Below are 18754 nucleotides of genomic sequence, written 5' to 3' on the forward strand. Positions count from 1 at the left end.
TCTAGGATAATGACACAAATAAAATAATATGAGTTTAAAAGGATATTTTACAGGCTGCAAGCTTAATATTTAAACCAAATGAAATTTTACTCAGACCTAGGCATTACATTAGATGTGAATGAAATAAAACAAGTTACCAATTTGAAGTAAATCCCAAAAGAAAGTGTGACCTATGTGTAACATTTCTAAGATGGCAAGAATAATAAGCAGAATTAATCATGCAGCACACAGAAAATTATATTTTTATTGGGTATCAGAAAAGATTCCATTGGGAGATCTGCTTCATTTCCTTGACCTCCAGAATTCAGTTTGGATGGTGACTTTAGTTACAGCATTTCCAGTTATTCACAGGCTGTATATATTTTGTAGCTGGTTTACATGCATACATTGGAAGCATTATCTAAACTGAAAATTTTGGCAGATTTAAAAATAAATAAATAATACTTTCACAATAAGGCTTTGTACATTACAGTGTTAATATTAAGCATTTAACGCGCATTCTTAAATTATTTTTAAATGCACGTTGAATCAGATAAGTGAATGGACTTTTACACACACACACACTTTCTGACAAGTATTTGCTTCACCTTCCATCAATATTAACATTACACTCTGAAAAATACTATGGAGTTATACTGAAATGATCATTAATAACATAGTACATGATGCTGCCTAATGAACGCACTTCTAATTGAAAAATGAGGACAAAGCATAAGGTTTTGTCAATGCTTTTAACTAGTGTTGTCTTACACTTGAAATTACAATTTGAGGAATAACTTAAGTGTAAAAACAAACAAGAAATGCATTACATTAAATGTGAATGGATTCAAATTCCCAGAGAAACAGTCTAACACTTTTAAGGGGAAATTCAATGGGCCGCCAGGGGAGTCGATGTGTGTGCAGCATCTCACGGCTATTTGAAACCTCCCCGCAGGTGAATCCAACATGATATAGAATCTCTGCTAGATATATAGAATCTCTGCTAGATATATAGAATCTCTGCTAGATAGATAGATATATATATATATATATATATATATATATATATATATATATATATATATATATATATATATATACACACATATACATATATATATATATATATATATATATATATATACACACATATACACACATCTATATCTATATATATATATATATATACACATAAATATACATATATATATATATATATATATATATATATATACACATAAATATACATATATATATATATATATATATATACACACACATACATCTATATATATATATATATATATATATATATATATATATATATATATATATATATATATATATATATATAAATATATATATATATATATATATATATAAATATATATATACACATCAATCTAATATATATAAGCCTAGTGGCGTGTGTTAATCTGTGTGTGTGAAAAAAAAAACAAGCTGCAGCGCCACCTGCTGGACGGAGTTATACACTGACCTACTAAATTCTTAGTGTGTGTGGGAAAAAAAAAACTCAGAAAGGGCTGAAATTTGGTATACTAAGATGTTTTTAATTTGTTAATTTAATTTGTTAATTGTTAAAAGTGTTTATAAAGATTTAAAAAATATATATATATATTTCTTGAAGGAGAAGTGACAGTTGGGAGTGGTTGGTACTTGCCGGGGGTGACAGTGGGGAGTGGTTGGTGGTTGCCGGGTGTGACAGTTGGGAGTGGTTGGTGTTTGCCGGGTGTGACAGAGCAAGAGGAGTGTGATACTCAGGACCGCTGAGAGAGATCCCTGTGTCTGGATAGACATTTGGATAGATGTGGCGATAAAGATGAAGGATGAGGTGATGGAGAAAAATGATGAGGTAGTGACATGTGGACACAACCACGTTAAAAAAGGGCGCTTGCGTCGGGAAGTACTGAGTAGGCCTGGGCTATGACCCAAATGCATGACAAGAACCTTTTTAACACCTTAAGTAGCTAGATTTGACTAGAGTGCGTGAGTATCATGCACGGGTTGACTTATATATATATATATATATATATCTATATATTACAAAACCGGATAGCAATATGGATATGTAATAAAAGGTCTATTGATACAACGCAGCACTGAACTAAAAAGTGTCATAATAAAGAATTAAATATCAGTAACCTTCATGGAACTATCCCCTACTGGAATAGGCTTGACTAGATAAAATGAAGGTACTCTACCAAAATCTCACAGTCTTTTACCAGCTCCTTCCACAATAAAAAAAAGGTATGAAGCAAGGTTAACCTTTATATCTGCCTTTATATATTTTCACAATAGTGCAGAATACATTCAGATATTTTGGGCTTCTGCATAAAGAATATAAAATGTAACACTACCATCTTCGCAGATGACTTGCTCGCTTTCATTATCAAACCCACCATTTCCCTGTCCAATGTAATTAAACCATTAGCATTATTTGGTAAGGTTTCCCATTTCAAAATAAATTATTTAAAGTTGGAGGCACTTACTATCAACCTCCATTCTGTCTCCCTGAAGAGCTCATTTCCTATGAAATTGACAACCTTCCCATATTGACAGACTGGCAATCAAGATCCTCAATGACCCACCAGACTTCTTCAACTTCTTCCAGGGCCGGACTGGTACTAAAAATCGGCCCTGGCATTTAAAGCACACAGACCCACCTCTGTTGATGGGCAGGAAAAAAATCTGGAGCTGCGGTGCCGCCAAGGTCGTGGACACATTGTGTTGGGGCGTGGTCAACATGGGGCGTTGATATATACATACATTATAAAAAAAATTACATTTATCAGCCACAGCCACATCATGCCACCACCCCACGCACATTATGACACCCCCAATACACTGTACTTATCTATCAGGATGGGAATTTACTGTAGAGTGAGCAGGGAAGCTCTTAGTCTCAGGAGATTACCAAATCTTGTGAGACTTAGAACTCCTCGGATTGCTCTGCAGGCTGTGTCCTGTCTGGGGACTGGGAGCAGCTATGCGCTCCCTCCTGCTAACGAGAGCTGAATTAAGGCTCGGGGGGCAGGGGTATTTAAGACAGGGGGGCCCCTATTATGTTACATGGTTATCATTTTAAACAAATTTTAGACAAATACACAGGCAATGCTGTGTGCACTACTGTTAGGAACATGCAGCTCTGCCTTCACAAGCAGTACAGTGTGAAGCAGGACATACCTCCCAACTGTCCTTGCAGTCGGACCAAATCCTGACTAAGAGGGCCAGTCACCCAAATTTGGGACTGCCCCACCAGATACAAGACAGTTGGCAGACTGTCCTGCTCTCTCCTACCTGTTCTTGTCAATTTCACCACTTGTGGCTGCTGGTGTCTTTTGATCAGTTGCTGCTTGTCTGGATCCTGGAATGTTGGGGCCCTATTTGGAAAAAAAAAAATGGGTACATGAAATTTAGAAAAGGTCCCATCACTCCTTCTTAAATTAGGTTGCCCTACCATCACCCCAGAAATAAAATAGCACCCATAAAATAATTAGCCCCCACCTACACTCCATTATATTAACATACCCCACTCCCTTTCCTCACAGAGTTTTAATCACACCTCTCTGGCCAGCAGCTTTAATCACACATGCCCCCCTCTCCCTCTGCCCAGCAGCTTTAATCACACATCCCCCTCTCTGCCCAGCAGCTTCAATCACACATCCCCCTCTCTGCCCAGCAGCTTCAATCACACATGCCCCCCCATCCCTCTGCCTCAGCTTTAATCACATGCCTTCCCGCTGCCTACATGCCCCGCGGTATCACATTACTCAGTCTTACCTTTTTCTCCACTAGTTACTCCGCCAGTGACTATCCGTTACCTATAAACGGTAAGAATTGCAGCAGCCTGTACTGTATATCATGTGATCGCTGCAGTCACATGACTTGGTGATGTCACAATTTCGTCTGAAGGTACAGAGCTGCAGGAGATTTAGCCACTACTCTTTCTCGCTTGAGAGAAGTTTGCACCCTCGTCCCCGCCTGTTCCGCGCGTGATTGGAGATTGCAGTTGCTATGGTGGCCGGATCATTCTATTTACCCATCGACCCTTCTGGCATTTGCCAGAAGTGCCAGATGGCCAGTCCGCTCCTGATTACTTCCTGCTATTTAGTATGTTAGATTCAGACCTTAAAGAGTATTCCCCATTTTACTTAAGAGGGAAGGGTCAGCACACGCAAAATGAACACAACGCCCAGACTTATATACCTTATTCAAATGATCTCTACTGATATGCCAAACAACTTTCACAGCATTTATGTTGTCAAATATAGCCTCATGCTTGAATTTCTTGCTCTAGCACAAACCAGCACATAAAAAAGAAGAAGGTGTATCATGTCCCTTGGCATATTATCGCACAACATCCTTGACAAGAACAGTAGATTGGAATTCCAATGCATGTAATAAATAAGCCCAGGATTCTTAGGCTCCAACCTATTCTAATCCTTTCCCATTACACAAATTTTTAATTTTTGTTTCCTTCATAGCTGCCTGCAGAATAACGCTCCCACGTGCTGCAACATCAGCAGTCAACAACATCTGGCAAATACTGATAGGAATGCATCTAAACCAAAGCAGAGCTTCTTAAGTTTGAAGTTGAATACAGAAATCAAACATGTTGAACCTGCGTCTATGTGAAGCTCTCACTGTCGCCAATAAACCTGTTGGTACAGTCCAGAGCCCAGTCCTGAAAACCTTTCTACAAAGGTTTTGCAACATGCAAGTACCGGATGAGTCCACTTTAAGAAAAAAATGTTTACCCCAGTTATACGAGTAGGCCTTTGAAGAGATACTGGCAGATATCTCTGAAATTCCTCCCATTAGGTAATTTCTCTGGAGCCTGAAAGAATATAGGTCGCCACTTACACTAGGACTAGACACCATAGCTATCACCGTGAATTTATTGGGAAAAGCCACCAATCTCATCTATACCCAGCCCATGCACCCTGATCACAGGAAGTTAGCAGTTTGAGCCAGGGCTGCAATACCAAAAAACGCTGAGATATGTAGGATAAAAACATTTAGTAATTTTTCATATCATATAGAGAGGTCTAAGAACAGAGAACGGATACATGCCAAGCTTTAATGTCGGCTCATTCTTTAACAGACAAGTCTACTCTCAATTAGCACACTTTATGAACAATATGCTTAAAACTGTAGACATAACTATAAATGTTATGCATTTGAAACACTCCCAAAACTCATGGTATTTCCCAACTATACACCCTCTTTTAGGGAAAAACATAAAAAGGTTTGCCAAATTTCACTAGACTATACAAAAAAGTATATTCCGGATACCCAATGTGCAGAGATTACCCAGCTCTCTGTCAACTGCTCCTTTAGTTTTCACATACAAGAAACTAAATATTATTATGTTTTTTTTTATTAATGAACGGTTTATTTATAGAGTGCCTTCATATTATGCAGCTCTGGACAAACAATATTTAATCATTCTTATCAATCCAGAGAATAAGTGACATCGGAGGCAGCCGGCTGGTGCCAAGTGGTGAAGATGTTGGGAACTTTGGATCCAGTTCAACAAAAACACCCATCAAAGGTAGCTTCTGTGGAAAATATTAAGGAATATCTCAGCATATGTAGAAAACAGGGAAAAGTTTAAAAATCGAGGTAGCTAGTGCTTTCAACAATGTCCCTTCATTCAGTGAGGAAAGGAGCCCAACCACTGGCTCAGATCCGGTTTAATTTTGGTATCATCTAATATGGTCCTTAAGAAGGTATAATGGAAAGAGATCGCTCTCCTTTTGGAGGGATCAGATAACCAAAGTGTATAAAAGGGTTAATCCCAATCAACTGCAGTGAATAGGAAAATCACATTTTTAACATAGTGCTGGTCTTGAATGAAAGCATAGCCACAGAGGCCCAAAAAAGGAAATGGTTCCAGCGCCCTGGTGTGATGTTGTAGATTGTAGATTAGTCTTAACTATCAGATGCCCCACTGATAGCAGTCCATTCCTCTCAAGCACAGTAAAGGGGTGAGCAGCCATGCCATTTTGGAAGTCTGGGTTTTTTACAAAAGGTAAGTGTATGGATTTGTAAGGATTTAGATGAAATTTTTGGCGCAATTTGTGCCAAATTTTCCTAACAAATAACACCAAAGCGTTATCCAGAATATGGGAGCGTATATCCTGGTCGTGCAGGTGGAGAAAGGTTTTGATATGGATATTGGGAAGAAATTGCTTATCCGCTGCCAGATTGGTGTATGTACTTTGGTCTGTCAGCCAATCTCACAGATAAAGCAAGTGGGCTGCATAATGTCAAGAAAGTTTAAGCCATTCACTTTGGGTTGCTGGGGTTTGATGAGACTGACATGGAGGCGCTTCCTCCACCATATGAATGTTTGCAATAGATAACTGATGTGTTATGCATCTTTTTTGATCAGTAATAAGGGCAATGTTTGTAGGGGGTATAGGAGTGGGAACGATTCAATCTTCAGGAGGTTCGCCCTGCCCACGTAGGAAAGATTGAGATGTCCCACCCTGCCAGTTCCTTTTCCATACCAGAAATGGCTTTACCAACGTTAAGGTTGTAAAGAGTCACCCTGTTCTTCTGGAGTTGAATTCCCAACTATGGCACTGACTTAGTCGCCCACTGTGATGAGAGAGGATGGGCCAAGAAAGGTTTCACCTGGCATCCCTGCCGAGTTTCCCTCCTCATCCCCAGGGGATCGCTGTGTAGTGTCTTAATTATCAGAGAGGCCGATGAGGTATCGTAGAAGTAGTTAATCGTGGCTGTAAAATCTACACCAAATTCTCTTATCTAAAGACAGGATTCAAAAGTGACCAGAAGACAGTATCAAATGATTTATGGGCATCAAGACTGAGAAGCATGTTAGAGGAATAAGGGGTTTGGGAAGAGGCTATTATTGATGCCTCTTACCAAGTGGCGTCCGTGTACAAAGCCTAATTGATGTGATGTCAGCAGGGAAGGTAAGATATTTTGAAGGCGTTTAGCCATGATTCGAGAGATGATTCTGAAGTTTATGTTAAGCAACATGATGGGGCGATAGGAGGACAACAACATATGTCCTTATTTGGTTTTGGGATGAAGGTAGTATATGCCTGGTTAAAGTTTAGGTAGTGGGGGCGATGGTGATGACTAGTGTGGCACAGTTCTAGCATGGTTTGGGTTAGCGCGACTTTCAATAGTTTATGGTATTCTGAGTATCCATCAGTGCCAGGGGACTTTTGGAGTTTTAATTTTGAGATTGTGTCTACAATTTGTTGTGTAGAGATATCTCGATGTAAGGATTCCCTTTGACAGCGGGAGAGTTTAGGTAAAGTGGCATCCTGTAGGAGGTCATTTAAAAGGGAATCCCTCGGCGGGGTAGCAGTGTATAATGCTTGATAATATTTAAAGAAAGCATCAGCAATCTCTCTAGACTTCGTTTACGAACACAGGGGAAACAGATGTAATTTGTACTATATGGCGCCTGCCTCAAAGGCTTAAACATATTTGCCATTTGCCCCATCTGTAATACTTGTTTTTAGAGTAGTGAATTTTCGACTGGGCCTGAGCGAATAGAAATTTTTTTAATGTTGGCTTTGCCTGCTTAAAACTGGCAAGAGAGAGGGGGAGAGAGGGGGAGAGAGGGGGAGAGAGGGTGAGAGAGGGGGAGAGAGAGGGAGAGAGAGGGAGAGAGAGAGGGAGAGAGAGGGAGAGAGAGGTGGGGGGAGACACAAACATACATTATATGGACAAAGTGTTTGGCCACATCTATTAATTACTGGATTGAGGTGTTTCAATCAGACCTGTTGCCGGAGGTGTAAAAAAAAAAATCAAGCACCTAGTTTTGCAGTCTCCATTTACATTTGGGTCGTTCTGAAAAGCTCTGACTTTAAGCATGGTACTGTGATATGATGACACCTGGATATTCCACTGTCAACTGTAAGTTATATTATTAGAAAGGGGAAGCACTGAGGAACAGCAGCAACTCAGCCATGAAGCGGAAAACCACGTAAAATCACAGAGTGGGGTCAGCGACTGATAATGAGCATGATGCGTAAACGTTGACAACTCTCTGCTGACTCTATAGCTGAATAGTTCCGAACTTCCACCGGCATTAATGTAAGCAAACAAACTGTGCGGCGGGAATTTAATGGAATGGGTTTCCATGGCTGAGCAGCTGCATGGAAGCCTCACACCAACAAGACCAAAGCCAAGCATCGGGTGAAGTGGTGTAAAGCACACAGACACTGGACTGTAGAGCAGTGGATATGTGTTCTGTGGAGTCACTAATCACGCTTCCTGTTTGGCAGTCAGATGGGCGAGTTTGGGTTCGGCGGCTGCCAGGAGAACATTACCTGCCTGACTGCATTATGCCAACTATGAAGTTTGGTGGAAGCAGGATAATGGTATGGGGCTGTTCTTCAGGGATTGTCCTAGACCCCTTATCTTCAGTAAAGTTAAATCTTAATGCTTCAGCATACCAAGTCATTTTGGACAATGCTATGCTTTCAAATTTGTGGCAACAGTTTGGGGAAGGCCCTTTGTAGTCCTTGCACAAAGCAAGGACTACAAAGATATGGTTTGATGAGTTCGGAATGGAAGAACTTGACTGGCACACACAGAGCCCTGACCTCAACCCCATTGAACACCTTTGGGATGAACTGGAACGAAGATTGCGAGCCAGGCCTTCTCATTAACATCAGTAGTGCCTGACCTCATAAATGCTCTACAGCAGTGATTCCCAAACTTTTGCAGTTCGCAGCACCCTTAGAGTCTCCATAATTTTTCAAGGCACCCCTCCAAAATAATTACCGAGCAGTCCTGTTTTACAAGTAGTTGGGTCAAAGAAACGTAATAAGTATTTAGGTCAGGACAGAAATACTTATTTAGTTGTAGGCAAAAATAATACACATAAATCCAAGGGAAAAGAATATTTTTATATATTTTTTTCAATTATATTTCTGTCAAAGAATAATTTACAACTGACTCACACTGTGCCCGCCTCCATCTCCCCACACTCTGTGCCCCTGCATCCGCCCACACTCTGTGCCCTTGCATCCGCCCACACTCTGTGCCCCTGCATCCGCCCACACTCTGTGCCCCTGCATCCGCCCACACTCTGCGCCCAGTCACTCTGCCGAGGCACGCAAGAGTAAAAAAATAAATAAAAAAAACCCCAAAAACTTACCAATCCGTGGGCGCAGCATCCTCCTCTCTCCCACTGTTTGTCACTGAATGTTGGGCGTGATGACGTCACGCCCGGCATTCAGTGAGAAGCAAGAAGGATGCTGGGTCCCGGGTGCCGCTGGATTCGTAAGTTTTTTTATTTGTTTTTTTTCTCTTGCTGGCCGCGGCACCCCTGTGACAGCGCCGAGGCACCCCAGGGAGCCGCGGCACACACTTTGGGAACCGCTGCTCTACAGAATGAACGGGCACAAATTCTCACAGAAACACTCTAACGTCTTTTGGAAAGCCTCAAGCTGTTATCGCTGCAAAAGGGGGACCAACTCCACATTAAAGTATATGTATTTGAATACAATGTTATTACAGTCCCTGTTGGTGTAATGGTCAAGCGTTCGAATACTTTTGTCCATATAGTGTACATATAGTACACACTATTTACAGAGGGAAAATGAATACCATATGGCTAAGGAGTGTGCTAAAAGGGCAAGTGCACCAAGTGTGCAGACTGTCTTCATATGTATCAACAATGTGAACTTTGGAAAACCCTGTTCAATCTAAAAACAGCTACAACATGATAGGAGTACAGCAGCAAACAAACATTAGGAAACCGTAATGGTGATTACTGCTTCAATAATATACCTCCGGATGTTAGAGAAACAAATATTATTGCCATGTACATTGCAAATTTTGATTCAAAGATATATATGTCCTTACCAAGTACCAATTCACAGTAGGCGTTACATTTGCAGGAAAATAGTCCTTGGTGTCCGGACAAGTCAATGTAGCTCTATCTTCTAAAGGGAACAGTTTTACTTCAGTTGTCTTGGTGCTGGTAACACAGGAATTTTGGTCTTTTCGTAAAACTTCCAAGGGAAAAGCAACTTTGCTGCAATAAGTGCTGTTTCTGGAAGAAAATATATTTGTGTGAGATGATTCTGAGACCACATATTTCTCTTCACTCTCAGCTGGAACATTGAAACGCGGTGTAATAAAGTTTACAGGCTACAGTATGAAAGCAATATATTCTCACAGGTACCTTGAAGATTAAAACAGGAATATCAAATCAATAAAAAGCTGTACAAGCTTATCAAATTGCAATAACAATTCCTTTTATTGCACTTGCAGAAAGTTTGTAATCTTGAAATTGTGTAAAACCTGTATTATACTTCACTCAAGGGATTGAAAATAAAGAATTATTCATTGCAAAATGTGGGTTAGGAACGGTTTCTACTGAAATCTGTAGTGTGAAAATATCCTGTAAAAGGTTTACATTAGTAACAATGCAACGGGGGAAATGCAACGTCCTATGATGTTTAAGAAAGGCCAACGTAAACTACATTTTCAAGAACACCCACATGAATTCTCCCATTCATGCTGCAGCATACTTATGGAAATAAATCACATCTTATTCATTGTGTTGTGGTTAGTTCCATATTAAAAATGGGCAAAAGTCAGTACTCTGGTTTCATTTTGTGTTTATGTGTGCGCTGTACATAACCAATGTTATTGAGGTCTAGTGTACGAATGGTTGTCACAGTTAAATGAAAGCACAGGAACCCTAGAGCAAGAGCAAGGGCCTAGTTACTAACAAACAGCAATAACAATTATTGAAGAAATATAAAAAAATCTGATAACACTACAAGTTATGTATAAAATCATGCTGAGGCAGCAGAGTTTTGAAAGTCAGCTGACTCGGCAATACTGGCCAAGGGCAATTAGAGTTAACTTACCGCTTTGCTGCGTTGATCTCCAGGGATCTGTGCTACTCTTTCCAGGTTTTTCCTCTTGAACTTTTCCTCCCTCCTCCTTCTAGGTCCACTCTTACTCCTCCATGTGGCTATTACTTACCATCCCCTTGGTCCCATCTCTCAACTTTTCAACATTACTTTGCCATCCCTCACTTTCTCTCCTCTGACATTCTCTCCCTCATCTTGGGGGACCTTAATATATCTTTCAACAAGCCCTCCAACCATGTTGCCTCCAAAAATATATCCCTTTCTTCCTCTTCTTTCATAGCAGAAGCTCCTCAATTTATCTGGTCCTTTCCTACCTCCACAATTCACATTTCTTTTTCGTATCTCCCCACCCCTCTCACCATCCCCTTAAGTTACACTCACCAGATGCACCATTAATCCAACCTTTTTCTCCTCCTCCCTTGTTTCACTGCTCTCCCCATCACCACCCTTTCTTGTCTGATCAGACTGATCTTCTACAAATCACACCCTTACCAGTGTTCTTGACTCTGTCCCCACAGCTGTCACAATAAGTCTGGTCATACCACGCTCAACCATGGCACTCCAATCTTACACATTAATTTTAAAAATGCTACCATAGTGCAGAGTGGCTCTGGAGAATGCAGCACTTTTATGTTCATTTACTTCATTAAGTTAATTCTCTGCTCTTACAGTCCTGCCCCTTCATTCTCTAAACAGTCCTACATTAAGATTCTCCGACCTCCATCGCCACCTTCAACTCCCTAAACTCTCCTTGTTCTCAACTTTGTTACAAATTTCACTTATAAAATTGAGTCCATACATCACCTTCTCCAAGACTCCTCTAAGATTGCTTTTTCCATCCCCAGTTCCACACTGTCACCCCACTCACTAGTCCACAAACCTTCGCTTCCTTCATTCCAGTATCTGCAGATGTAGTCCACTCCCTTCTATCCTTCTAACCCCCCTCCATCTGTTCCCTGGCCCCATCCCCTCCGCTCGATCTCTCTCAAGGTCTGGTCCCACCTCCTCAACCTAATCCTCTCCTCCGGTACCTTCCCCTCCTCCTTCAAATAGGCTCTCATCTCCCCCATACTCCAAAAATGTCACTTGACTCTGCCTCTCTCTTTAATTAGCACACTAAAGCCCTCCTTTCATTTGTCTTAAACTTCTTGAATAGGTGTAAATTGATTGCAACCATCTCACCTTCTTTCACTCTTCTGCCACCTTGAACCATTTTAATCTAGATTTTGCTCCCTCCACACCATTGAAACCGCCCTCACTAAAGACACTAATGACCTTCTCTCTGGGACACTTATCCCTTCTCGTCCTTCTTCACCTCTCTGCTGTCTTTGAAACCACTGACCACCCCCTCCTTTTGAAACTCTCATATCTATAGGCCTCCATAACACGGTCCTTCCCTAGTTCTCCACTTACCTCACCAGTAGCTTCTATTTGGTCTCCACACTCGACCCTACCATCCCTCTCTTTTCTGACCTGTCCGAGTTCCCCAAGCATCCGTGTTTGGCCATCTACTCTTCTTACCCTACACCTCTTCTCTTAAAATCAACTAATGATTTCACTATGTGTTTGTTGATAACATACAAATTCATCTTCTCTCCCCTGACCTCTCCATTCCTTCATCTCTGGCCATCTCATGTTAGATGTCCCAGTGCTTCCTTAAACTTAATGGAGCGGAGTCATTAAGGAAAGCAAGGCAAAACAAGGAGTAAAGTTTCTCCTGAACAAACCTTGTTACAATGCAAGGGGTGCAACTTAGTACATTATTTTGCACATAAGGAAAAAACCTTTATTGCTGCAATGACATTTAAAAGTTGATCTAGGACATGCCCTATCACCAATATGACCTCAATTAAGTAATTAACATGTGTGACCAATATAAATCTGTCCCCACATTTTAAATTTACATCCCTCCAATGCAACATGGGTTTGCCCAGGTGCAAAGCTACTCCTTTTTTATGCTTTGGTTTTGCTTAATGACCCAGGCCGAACATTTCTAAGACTGTTATCATTGTCTTCTCCCCCTTTCAGTGACCTCTCACTACTCCCCTCTCTATCTGTCGATAACACTACCCTCTCTTCTGTCCCTCAAGTCTACTGCCTAGTGGTCACCCTCAACTCCACCCTCTCATGCAAACCTCACATTCAGTCCCTCTCCACATCCTGCCATTTCTACCTCTGGATTATATTCAAGATCAGACTATTACAATGGAAGCCATCAAAACTATTATTCACCTTCTTATAATCTTTTGCCTTTACTATTTCTCCTCTCTGATTCCCGGTTTGCTCCTCTTTACTCTATCCTCATTGCAGCAGCCCACATTATTTTGTTTCTCTCATTGTTCTCTTAGCTGTCCATCTCTGACAGCCAGTACACTTGCTCCCTTTAATTCTAGCATACAGAATTAAAAACTTAAAAACCTCATCCTCACCAATAAAACCCACCTAGGTTCCTTCCTGCCACCCCCGCTCTGCCAATGACTTCCACCTCATTACCAGAATGATTACAGCGTCCCACTTCTGGTGCCAGGACTTCGCCCGGGCTGCTTCTCATCTGTGGAACGATCTCACTTCCTCTTAGATTAGGCTCCTCTCTCCAATGCTTCAAGTGTGCCCTTAAAACGCATTTATTTATTCAAGTCTATCAGCCCACCTCTTTTCCTATGGCCTCTATTCGGTGACAGTATTTGTGCTTTTCCTTTGGGATGTAAGCTCTCACGAGCAGGGCCACCTTCCCTCGTGTTTTCCTTCTACTATTGCATAACCCTCTACTAGGCCTACTCCCTCCCTTAGCCTTGTTTTCTTGAGCCCAGTCCTACTTCACGTTGGAAATTATCACTCTTACTCATTGTACCTTAAATATCTTGATCTTCGTTACCAAGTAATCTGTGTAATCTGTTAAATAGTATATGCCTGGCCTTTGTATAATTCTGTTTAGTCTAATAATGTGTTATGGATCATTGCTGCCTGTATTGTATACTACTATAAATTTCACGTACAACATCGAGGACCTTTTGAAGCACTTAAATAAAAAACTAATAAAAATAATAAGGAGAAATGTACGCCCACCATGTTTCTTAAATATTGCCAGCGGTACCTATTTTTGAGGAGCAGTCCTATCGGCTTCGAAAATGGGTGTTTAGTCCATAGATAAATCTAATACCCCTAAGTTTTTGATTCACAATCACACTAAACTATGCAGTATAAGTCTTCAGAAATTTGCCAAAGGTGCACATTTAATATTTTTTTGTTACAGTGTGATGAAAAATGTTGTCTTTTTGAAACCAGGGCAACACTTGTTATTCTAACTAGATTTTCCTCAAACAATATATAGCTCGTATTTGAATACAACCCTCGCTAAAAGTCACACAAACACTGTACACTTATTGGTACCTATTGTAGTATCTCACTGGAAAAGGCTCTATGAACTGGGCCGCCTGCAAATGGGCTCTATGGTACATCAGGGACTGGTCTTTGTATTTACACTAATACTAATCACCAGGCAATTGTCTATGTATTGTACACTAATCACCAAGCTATGTGTGTTGTAATATAATGCTATGGCTTACATGACTTTTGTTGCATTAATTTATCTTATTTTGGAATTGTCATATAAAAAACACTTTATTTATAAGTAGGGTAAGGGCCTGACTAATGCAGAATCTGCTGCCTCTTCTCTTGGTTGGCTAATCCGTATGGAAGAGACCAGGACCTTCCGAATCCTACCGCTCTGCCATTGCTTTACCCAGCTTTGAAGAGACAGGAAAGAAGAAGTCGCAGTATTTATCTTAAAGGAGTCAACATTTCTTCCTATCTATACTCAGCTGATTAACCCATTTGTGCGGCTGCCGTGGAGTCAGAGTAGAAAACATATTTACCACCAGACATAGCTATGCATACGAGAATGGACACCAGACACAGTATGGTTGGATCAGGCATGTCTCTGCATATTTTACTTGACACCAGGTATGGCTATGACAAACCAATTCTCCGCTATGTGCCGCAGAGCCTTCCGAAATCATCACAAAGGCACTCCATGGTGATGCAACATTGCAGAAGGTTCTTCCATGACGGCGCACAGGAAAATCTGCGATGTTAGGGTACAGTAGTACCCAGAACAGAGCACAATCAAACATTGAGATGTTTGGCGGCACATTGCTGAAAATTTAAATCACCCATTAGAATTGGCAAGAGCTATAGCTATGCCCAAATTAGGGTTGGAAATGAATATAATACTGCACACTATACTGGGCACCAGATATTCCTTAACTTTGAATACCTGGTACCAAACATAGCTTAGCACACTATACTTGGCATATTATGTGATTTGTTTGTTTGAGAGGCATATTTAGCATCAGTATCTGATGCAGAGTGCTGTTGCTGTATTGCCATTTGGAGGAGTTTGGGGTACATCTTGGTAAGTTACCTCTCAATTTAAAAACACATGTATGGCCCAACAATAGGGACTCTCATTGCTTAGGGTTAGGACAACCCTATCAGCAGAAGTGCCTTGATGGGGCGTGTGGTTTCCCATACATTTGCAAATGTGTGCAACTGAGATTTCTGCATTTTTATGTACAAATTGAAATAGCAGCTCCTTTGTTGGATATAGCAGTGTGCTGGGGGATTTTTACTATGTGTGTTCCTTTCAAGATAACCCCGCCCTTTCAAGCACCTGCTATGAACCTATAAATTGACTGAGCAACTTCCATTTCTGTTTTATAAGTTTGTATATGGCAAAATTATTGGCCAGCATATGTTACTTGGCAGCAAATATTACTTAACATTGTGTACTTAGCACCAGGTATGGTTCAGCAAATTATACTAATCACTGTATATGGTTAATTTATTATGGCTTTGTACATTTGTGCAATTGTTGGTTTGCCAGCTACATCATACAGTTCCAGTGCACAATGTGATATGTGCAATGGGGATGGCAAATGGGCCATGCAACTGTGCCAAAGGTACAGCATTCTCCATGTAGAGGGCTTAACCAGATTTTTGCCCCAGGCACCTACAAATTGCTTTGTACACTGCATTGTATACTAGACACCCACCAATGAACTTTTTTTTTACAAACCACTAGAGTATGAGGATTGTATGGGGGTCACTGTGGGGTAACAGTTCCATTAAATACTTGTGAGTTTCACTTGGGAATGATAAGGATGGGAATGGTAAATGGGGTTCGCTCAAGGAAGCATTAGGCCATCTTTGATTTGGGTGTAGAAACAACTTGTCCCATGACTGCATGGGTTCATTTTCATTTTATTTTTTAAATATTAAGCTAGAAAAATATCTAGATATAAGAAACTCTGTAAGTGTAAATTTTAATGGATGTGCATACTGCTTGCTCTGCAAAAGTAAAAATCAATCATAGGCAGACATGCACAATGTTGCCAACCAGTGATCAATTTATTGTTGAAAAATATATTCTTAGGGTTGCAGTTATCAAGATTAAATCGGGCCAAACAACTGCCAGATGAGGAAAGCCAAAAATGTTTTTTGTTTTGTTTTTTTCAGCATAATGTCATATCACAGAGTAAATACAAATTCTGATAGATTTTGATTGACTTAGATGGTTGAAAGTCGTTCCCACCTGAGTTATTTTACAGTTTAGGAAACTGATATTAAGCAGAGTTTTCTACACACAAATGTAGCTGCAAATACAGATTACATGTCCTGAATACGGCTATGCAGTGCTGACTTCACCAGTGGCAGGATTGCGGTGTCCCTAACCTTATCCAAAGCAGGAATAATCTCCTGCATGTAATCGCCAAATTCTTACAACCAGAAAGAGAATTACCACATCCTAAAGAGCTGTCTGACTGTTTTTGGATACAGATTATGGACTGATTTATTGAAATCTCATGTCTATTATGAGAATTTGATTCCTTAGGTCATATGTGCCCTTAACATCGTCTTTTTGTTGCATTGGTATATGAATTGTGGTTTTTCTGGGTGAGAACCAGTGGTGGAGATTGCTGCATGTGATCGAAGCGCAGGACAATCTAGAAAAAACAGTACTGTTTTGTTTATTCTGCTCATAATAAAGCAAGCATTTAGACATAAGGAAGCTATTAAGTCTCATCTCTAGGACTACATTAAAATAAAAAAACCATAATATATATTTTCAGGATTGGTGCTCTTCATTTAAATCCTGCAAATACAAAGCAGTGACGCATGCTATATATATATATATATATATATATATATATATATATATATATATATATATATATATATATATATACACACATACATACTAAGGGGAAGATTAAAGCTATACAATATATTGCAATGCAGTAAAAAGCTAGTTCACTTATTAATTGCCTTGTGATCTCATAGATCCAGAGCATCTTAGGCCAGAGCAGGACAACATTGTTTAGGATCTTTGTATACAGCTATAGCTCCATTGCGGAGAAGGAAATGACGACTGAGGGCCATATTCACCATATTGTCTCCACACGTTTAGATCACAGATTCTTCATCCCTATCTTTCTAGAACTATACCTGTGATTTTGCTGACAATGACCATGATTTATTGAAAAAAAAAAAAAAAATTACATAGTCTTAGAACTACTACCATGTCCAAACTAATCAATGTTTACCGAACTCATCACAGTAATCATGAGTCTGAAATTTAATTAAATTTGAAAAAAGTCATTGAGTCTTTAAAAGATAATAGAGGAGACTACTCTAAGGTAGTAAGGGACACAAGCCATAAGGAAAGGTGGTCAATATGTTAGTGATGTTACTCGATCAAATGAGTGTGCTGTTTACTGGTCAAATGTATGCTGCACTGCATTCTGTGTTGATAAAGGGGTGTGGCACAATAGGAATGGAGTTGCCCACTGTGATGTGCACATTGAATTTTTTTTAATGTGCGTACTGTATCTTTAAACTCACCTGGCCGCACCAGAGACTAGAGACGGTAGCCTAAATGATCAGCTATATGGACATTTTCCATGAGAACCTCAATTCTAGTAATACTGAGGAGATAATCTGCGGACAAAAGCTGAACTTATAAATAGAAATAAGAATGACAGAACCTTATGGCAATTCAGCTGATAGAGGATAAGGTAGGTACTGTGGTTGTATATTTTCATGAACACCATTATCATAATATGATGGAATTAGTTACCACTGGATGTAGTAGGCCAAAACAGTAGATTGTTTTCAGAAAGGGTTGGATGCCTTTTTAGCAAACAAATCTGCTAAACTACAGTATACTCTACCACCGGTTAGGAGGTGAAAGTGTATTTATAAAAATATGTTTTAAGTCGAAATAAAGAATACTTTAGGTGCTATAAAATTATATATAAACTTTGTTTTAAACAGTGTAATCGGTGACCAAGCCTCTATGTAGACATGTGAAGTATTTATTGTCTGTATGCTGCCATATGTCCACTGAACAACTCACCTCAACATGCAGGTGTAATTCCCTGTGTCATTGAGAATAGCTGGCCGAAACCAAAGTATGTCCTTGTCTTTGCTGATCCTGTTATCTGGAAGACGGATGTTGATTGGCTCTTCAAGATCCTTCCCTTGGCCTGTCCAATACCACATTAAAGTGAGGCCTGTCGAATGTGCCGTAGTATAATTATGTTTCAGGTAGTCCTCAAAGAGCGGGCATTTGGTGCGGACAGGTTCTCCATCATAAGTTTGGGTCAGCAGCCTGGTGTCTACCCCCCAGTCATCACATCGCTCTAGAAGAAAGAAAAATTGTGTAAGCCATAACATTCTCTTATATTAACACACCAAAATTCTTGATGCACATTAACTGAATAAAGTAAATAAAGTGAGAAGTATCTTGTGCCCAGAAGACAAAACAAAACTAAAAACTAAGTCCGCTTGACTGGCCAGACGTGATGCCC

At 40.1% G+C, this 18754-nt stretch overlaps 1 protein-coding gene across 4 annotated transcripts in view; it reads right to left on the reverse strand.

Annotated features, from left to right (window-relative positions):
- IL1RAP (interleukin 1 receptor accessory protein) overlaps positions 1-18754 on the reverse strand; it is a 183134-nt gene that overhangs the window by 32587 nt on the left and 131793 nt on the right. For all 4 annotated transcript variants that reach the window (XM_075202297.1, XM_075202295.1, XM_075202294.1 and 1 more), the window contains 2 exons: positions 18301-18586; positions 9862-10051 (listed from right to left, as the gene is read on the reverse strand). In XM_075202297.1, the coding sequence (XP_075058398.1) occupies positions 9862-10051; positions 18301-18586 (476 nt within the window). The remainder of the gene's footprint in view (positions 1-9861; positions 10052-18300; positions 18587-18754) is intronic.

This window comes from Mixophyes fleayi, chromosome 3 (genome assembly GCF_038048845.1).
Source record: "Mixophyes fleayi isolate aMixFle1 chromosome 3, aMixFle1.hap1, whole genome shotgun sequence".
Lineage (NCBI taxonomy): Eukaryota > Metazoa > Chordata > Amphibia > Anura > Limnodynastidae > Mixophyes > Mixophyes fleayi.